Source organism: Eschscholzia californica, unplaced genomic scaffold (genome assembly GCF_041429995.1).
Source record: "Eschscholzia californica isolate CP2 unplaced genomic scaffold, dmEscCali1.0.p SCAF_5, whole genome shotgun sequence".
Taxonomy (NCBI): Eukaryota; Viridiplantae; Streptophyta; class Magnoliopsida; order Ranunculales; family Papaveraceae; genus Eschscholzia; species Eschscholzia californica.
Window position 1 is genome coordinate 52,821,495 of NW_028238472.1, and position 6,620 is coordinate 52,828,114.

The 6,620-nt window shown below is 35.4% G+C and overlaps 1 protein-coding gene across 1 annotated transcript; it reads right to left on the reverse strand.

Annotated features, from left to right (window-relative positions):
- Window positions 1-1,579: 1,579 nt before the first annotated feature.
- LOC147540554 (aquaporin TIP2-1) lies at window positions 1,580-4,655 on the reverse strand. Its single transcript, XM_086641373.1, has 3 exons — window positions 3,925-4,655; window positions 2,913-3,163; window positions 1,580-2,307 (listed from the first exon to the last, which is right to left on the reverse strand). The coding sequence occupies exons 1-3, from the start codon at window positions 4,049-4,051 to the stop codon at window positions 1,936-1,938; spliced, it is 750 nt and encodes a 249-aa protein (XP_086497499.1). The 5' UTR covers window positions 4,052-4,655; the 3' UTR covers window positions 1,580-1,935.
- Between the last annotated feature and the right edge of the window lie 1,965 nt (window positions 4,656-6,620).

Genomic DNA, 6,620 nt, shown 5'->3' on the forward strand with positions numbered 1-6,620 from the left:
TAAAATTTTCAACAAAAATTAAAAACTATTTTTGTATATTAAAATATATACTAGTAAGAAAAATACAATTGTTATTCAAATATTATTTTTAACAACTAACATATATAATATACATTTCTCATCAAAAAAACATATATAATATACATGGGATCAAAATCATAATAAAGAAAATGTGGACCTCAATTGGAAGATTCTAGACCATTTGAATTATTGATTTCTTATTGTCAGCCCAAAATACATTTTTTTTTTTTTTGTTGAACTACATAATTTACCCCATGAAAGAGGTTTTCATCATTTCTTCTTTCTTGTATTTTGTTTTATCTTTGTAAATTTAATGTCAACTCAATTTAATGTCATTTTTTTTTTGTCAGAAAAAGAATGAAAATATAAACTGCACTTTTTCAATAAATTCTTATCAAGATATATGATTATGCCCTTGAAACCCATTGACTAATTTGTAGGATCGAAAAATATTACTGGACTTAAATTACTCTCATGTCTCACCCGCGACATTTATTCCTTTTATTTATTTTTGACCTTAGAATCTATTTTTCTAATCCTATAGGCTCTAGCTAATAAAATAGCAAGATTATATCATCTCCATTATTGAGAAGGAGGAGATGACAACCTATCTTACCTCATCATATTGAAAGCAAGCAACCTACTAACATAATTTCTTTTTAGACAAGAATTTCTTAAGATTGTCAAGTGTGAAAACATAAGCAATCAAGTCCGCCAAAAGCTATAAAGTACAAAGAAAGACTCGGCTTGACTTGGTGTGGTTTGGTTTGGGTTGTCTGTGTGGTGGTGGTGGCCTCACTTTTCCTTTTCGTCCATTATTCGATTAATTCATTTTTATGTGGGTGTCAACCGATTGATTTTGGTTCAGATTATGAATGTAAATAAGTTAATGCAAGATTAGGAGTATTTGGACAACAAGGTGATTTTCTCATTAATTACAAGACAAACAGAGCTTGATATTTTTAACAAAGAAGAAATAAAAAGAAACCAAGGCTTCGTTCTAGAAGGTTACTTTTTTTTTTTTTTTTTCTTCTCTAGTTCAATTATTTCTCTCGATAGCGAGTGACCATTGAGAAACAGTAATCTCCCTATAACATCTCTTGAATGGATTTTTGTATGATCACTCAGATTGGTGGGCTCGTGCCTACAAACATTAGTACTATCTTTATAAAAAACAAAAAAAAAAACTTCCAATGGTTTTAACCCTTGGAAAGTTCTATAGGCAACCCGGATTCCTGTATATATGAGTGCCTAGTAATAACAGGGTGAGTCTACTACAGATCTTTCCTTTAATATGGTGGTGCTCAGAACATTTATGTGTGTGTATAAATTTTCCATCAAACGCGTGGATGTGCTTTGCATCAACAATCTCACCTCGCTTTCTCTCTCTCTCTCTTTCTCTCTCCATTGGCAGGAAAGTCCCGCATCATACGAAAATGCCACCTCCATGACAGGAAGCCTACCTAGTGACTGTTCGACGCATTCGGTCGACGGTTTTTGCCATGGAACCCTCGACAAGGGTCGGAGAGAGAGATATTTTAGCTACACATGTTCCGGACACAAGTGGGGAAGAAAGTGGTGTCTGAATAAACTAGACTTGGTCAAAGTAAATTGACTAAGTCAAAGTGTAATTGGTGTGTCTAAACAACACCATTCATGTTGTAAGCGGCAAAAGTTCCCCACATTTTTTTTCTTCTAATTTCAATGAAAACACATTCTCATTCAAACATTAAACTCAATGAAAAGATAACATCACAAAAGAGAAAGCTAAAAAAAAAAAAAAAAAATCACAAAAAACTGAATCCCCCCTCCTCCTCCTCCTCCTCCTCCTCCTCCTATACTTAGTACTTATTACAAACAACAAATCTTGATTTAGAAATACAATTTCTTCGATAATCATCATCATCGGTAACTTCAGAAGTCATTAGTGAGTGGAACATGTTCGCCGGTGTGAATAAACACATTTCCGTAAATAAGTCCAGCTAAACCACCACCAACGAGTGGGCCGACCCAGTAAATCCAGTTACTTGTGAAATCACCACTAGCAACAGCTGGGCCGAAGGAACGAGCTGGGTTCATTGATCCACCAGAGAAAGGCCCAGCAGCCAAAATGTTAGCACCAACAATGAAACCAATGGCAATGGGAGCAATGGTGCCCAAAGAACCCTTTTTGGGGTCAGCAGCTGTGGCATACACAGTGTAGACCAAAGCAAATGTGATCACTATCTCCATTACTACTCCTTCGATTGCTCCTACACCGGCCGCAGGGCTGTGGATCGGAACCGCCTGAAAATTGTTCCAACAACACCGATGAAGAACATTATTATAGGTCAATATATGATTACTCTGCTAATTCAGAAGCTTCGAAGTTCAAACTGTCCGGTCTATATTTTAGTGGTTTCAGTGGTCGAAGGGGTAGACTAGTGGGGGGGAAAACAACAACCGCATACAACCATTTATGTTCCATCTATCTCGAGATATGGGTACGAGCTATGGGCCATGATGGTGGTGGTCCTGTCGGAATTGTCCCATCACATGCAAGATGTCGATAATATTTCAAAAGATCTATCTATTTTTTTTGGGTCACTATGTTAAATTTGTTAAGGTCGATAATGCCAATAATATATTTATACAGATCTATGGATATGCAGTTGTCTATCTATGAGTAATGCTAGAAGAGGCAACAAGTCAAAGTCTACTCCTGATCTACACGAAATTAACGGTATTCATTTCCGAGTCAACTCTCTCTTTTTCTCTCTCTCTCTCTCTCACTCGATGTATTTTTTCACTCTCCGTAGTTTTTATTCCTATTTAAGTCTGGGATAAATCTACTTTTGTAGTCTCCTATGTCATTTTAATAGTCTGTTATCACACTCATATATGAAGCTTACCAATCCTCCAGTGACAGCCTTGAGAATAAAACATGCAACAATTGAACCAACAAGTTGGGCAATCCAGTAAAAGATGCCAGTTAGGATGGTGATCTGTCCACCTAGAGCCAATCCGAATGTGACAGCTGGATTGACATGTCCACCTGAGATATTGGCAGCAATTGCCACAGCAACAAATAGTGCAAATCCATGGCAAATTGCAATGGCAAGAAGTCCAGATGGATCAAGAGGTGCACCTGTAGTCAACTTGCCTGCACCATAATTAATAGTCACACTCAATTAGTTAACTAACCAATCATTAAGCTAATTAAGTAGGTTTCTATAATTAGTAAAACTTAATCTAAAGTCAGAATTACTTTACAATTTTAAATCCATAACAAGATCGGAGGTGCCAAATAACCAAGTAATTTCAACCCACTCAGTGGACAAGTACAATTTGACCACAATTGAAAAAAAAAACATTTAGATAAAATCTGCACCGTTCATTTTGTTGTTCAACTGTAATTATCCACTAAGTAGGATGACATGATTGGGTTATCTAGCATTTCCTAACAAAATTATTTATTTAGAAAAGACAAAAAGCCACATCACTAATCATTATTAGGAATTAAAATAATATTTGGACAAGAACCCAATTTGTCAAATTCATCAAATGATTTGATCCTATATTCTAACAAAATAAAACAAATTTGATTAAAATTTAGCAAAGAAATATGTGAGTGTTCACTATTTTTCGATAGTGATTTGGTCTTAAAATATTATAATCTCGAACCTTTGAAACGAGTGTTTGCTGAAATTTACTTAGAATGCATTTAAGGTGCAGAAAAATTCGTCCAAATTATCACACTAGGAAGAACAAAAGTATAAATCTTTCGTCGGCGCTCTTTTCAGAAATTATACTCATGACTTTCAACATCAAAATATAAAAAATTCTTGTATGAAAAAGAGAAAAACTATATATTAGACAAATACATGTGTGTGTATATAATATAAACAAAGGGGAGTGAATTACTATAAGCAATGGCAGAACCAACACCAGCAAAGACAAAAAGGAGAGTAGAAATGAATTCAGCTAGATAGGCCTTAAGAGACCCCAAACTGAATGAATCATCAAACCTTCCAAAAGCTATTCCAGCCATTTCTCTTAACTAAGAATTAATTTAGCTAGATCACTTAATAGGGAAAGCTAGAGAGAGAAATAAGAGAGAGAGAGAGATAGAGAGTAGCTAGAGAGACGAGGGAGAAGTCTCAATTGGGTTGTGTATATATAAACAAAAAAAAGATGTGAAATGGGTAATAATGTTCTAGAGATAGAATGAAATATAAAAATTTAATAATTTAGAGAGAAAGTGAAAATGGGATAATTTTATTTTGGATCCCTAAAGCTAACCAACTCACGAAAAATAACCCCTAACGAAGATGACCAACTTTCATTTTGGTCTCATTTTTTCATATTTCTGTCTATCAACTTTAACCGCTGACTTCTATTTTCTTTTTCTACCCTGTTATTCAGAGATCTTTCCTTCGCTATCCCTTTTCACTTTCTTCTTGCCGAAGGTCGGTCGGCCGGTCACCAGTCGTCGACCATCGTTTAAACTAAAAATAATGTCTTTTTTTTCTTTTGCCCCTCCCACCACCACTACCACTTCTATCTTCTCCCTTATCTCTTCTTCCCTCTCTCTTTTTTTGCGGTCACTCTCTTCATTTCTCTCTCTCAACACTCTTTTACCTCTCTCTACAACCATCTTTCAACACAGTAGAGAGAAGAAGAAAAAGGAAAGAGAGGACAAAATGAGAAAGAAGAAACAGAGAAGGAGAGTTAGTGGTGACAGAGGAAGTGGTAGTGGTGGGAGGAGGGAAGAAAGGAAAAGAACAAGAAAAAAGATTTATTTTTTGAAATGATGTTCGATGATGTTCGATGATGGACCTTCGACGACCGACAAGAAGAAAGTGTCGAAGGAAATGGAAAGAGTTTTGAACTGTGAGGTAGAAAAGAAAAAAATAACTCAGCTGGTTAAAGTTGACTGACTGAGATATAAAACGTATGTCAAATGGAAGTTGGTCATCTTTATGGAGCCATTTTGGTGAGTTAGTCATCTTTAGGGGGCCAAAATAAAATTATCTCAAATGAAAATGGGTAATGAATAATTGTGATTAATAAGAGTTCATGATCCATTATTTCCTCTTTGGGTTGGAGTGGGAGTGGGTTCTATTTTTAGGCGTCATTGTTTTTTTTTTTTTTTTTTGATGAAAAGGTGTCATTGTCACTACCAACTTTTTTGGTTTTCAAATGAAAATGTCTCTTCCAACTTCATCAATAATTCATCCATGTGACCGACCGACCATGTAAAAAAAAAGCTGTAGGATCAGACAAAACCAAACAGGCTCCAACACTGCTCTCATATCCAAGGGAATCAATCTAGTAAGAGAAAGAGTGAGATATTGATCCATATGTTGATACATTAAAAAAAAAAAAAATCTTCACCTTTCACCCACATATTTGATTTGCTCATATTTTCGTATGGATCAGTAATACTTGACTAAAAACATTTATCGAACACCTTCCTGAGTAGAAGATGAGCTTGCTGAGTCAATACATTTTCTCAATATAGCTCGAGTGATAACGCAACATATCCAGAAGTAAAAAATAAGCATGTCATATCTTTGATTTATTCATATTTTTGTAAGAGATTGTAACTTCACTCACCAAACCTTGTTTCAATATGGCTTGAGTAATAACGCGACATGTCAAAAAGTAGAACAAAAACATGCCGTGCCAGTATCATACGATATTCAGCAAGCGCTGTTGATTTTTATAGTCGTACACTCCTATAATTATATATATATATATATATATATATATATTTAAATATTTAATTATGTCGATATATATTATTTGAGTATCGTGAGCACTGTAATATCTAACTGCCATAATTTGAAGGTTTAATGATGGAATTATTCAAATATATATAGACATACAAATAATCGGTCACTCTTGTACCACCAACAAATAAAAATGGGTTATTTTTCAAATGACCCCCAACTTTGTGACCAGCTTCCTGCCTGATCCCCTACTTTAACAAATATTTTCATATGGCCTCCTTTTTCCGTTATCTTTAACTGTCCGTTACTCTCACTCCTCCACCTCATTTTCTCTCTCTGCCAAGTCACCTAAAATGCCACATCATCATCTTCTCCTACAGGGGTCGCCAGCCGGCCAAATTTCCGACCGGCGACCTTCAAACTTTTTTTCTCTTTTTTTTTTTTTAGATTCTGTCCTCTCTCTAAACTCCGGCGAAGGGAAACCCCCTTCGCCGGAGTTTAAAGAGAGAGAGAGAGGAGAGAATCTAAAAAAAACAATTTTTTTTAAGAGAGAGAGAGAAGAGAGAGAAAAGAAAAAAAAAATTTGAAAGTCGCCGGCCGGCGAAGCGGCGACCTGCCGGTGAAGATGATGATGTGGCGTGGTCAAATGATGTGGCAACGAGAGAAAATGAGATGGAGGAGACAGTAACGGAAAGTTAAAGATAAGGTAGGCAGGAAGCTGGTCACAAAGTTGGGGGCCATTTAAATTTCCAAAATTTTGTCCTATCATGTTTTAGAAGAATTTTTGTTTATATCTCTAGTTTCTATGATTTATCACAAAATATGAGAAATCTCATTTGCAGTTTAGGTAAAGGTGGAGTGCTAAAAAATGAATATAATTAGATG

Coding starts and splice junctions, on each gene's coding strand:
- LOC147540554 (XM_086641373.1), bottom strand. CDS start 4,051: ATGGCTGGAATAGCTTTTGGAAGGTTTGATGATTCATTCAGTTTGGGG. Junction 3,164..3,924: donor TGGTTCTGCCATTGCTTATA/GTAATTCACTCC, acceptor ATTATGGTGCAG/GCAAGTTGACTACAGGTGCA. Junction 2,308..2,912: donor AGGCTGTCACTGGAGGATTG/GTAAGCTTCATA, acceptor AACAATTTTCAG/GCGGTTCCGATCCACAGCCC.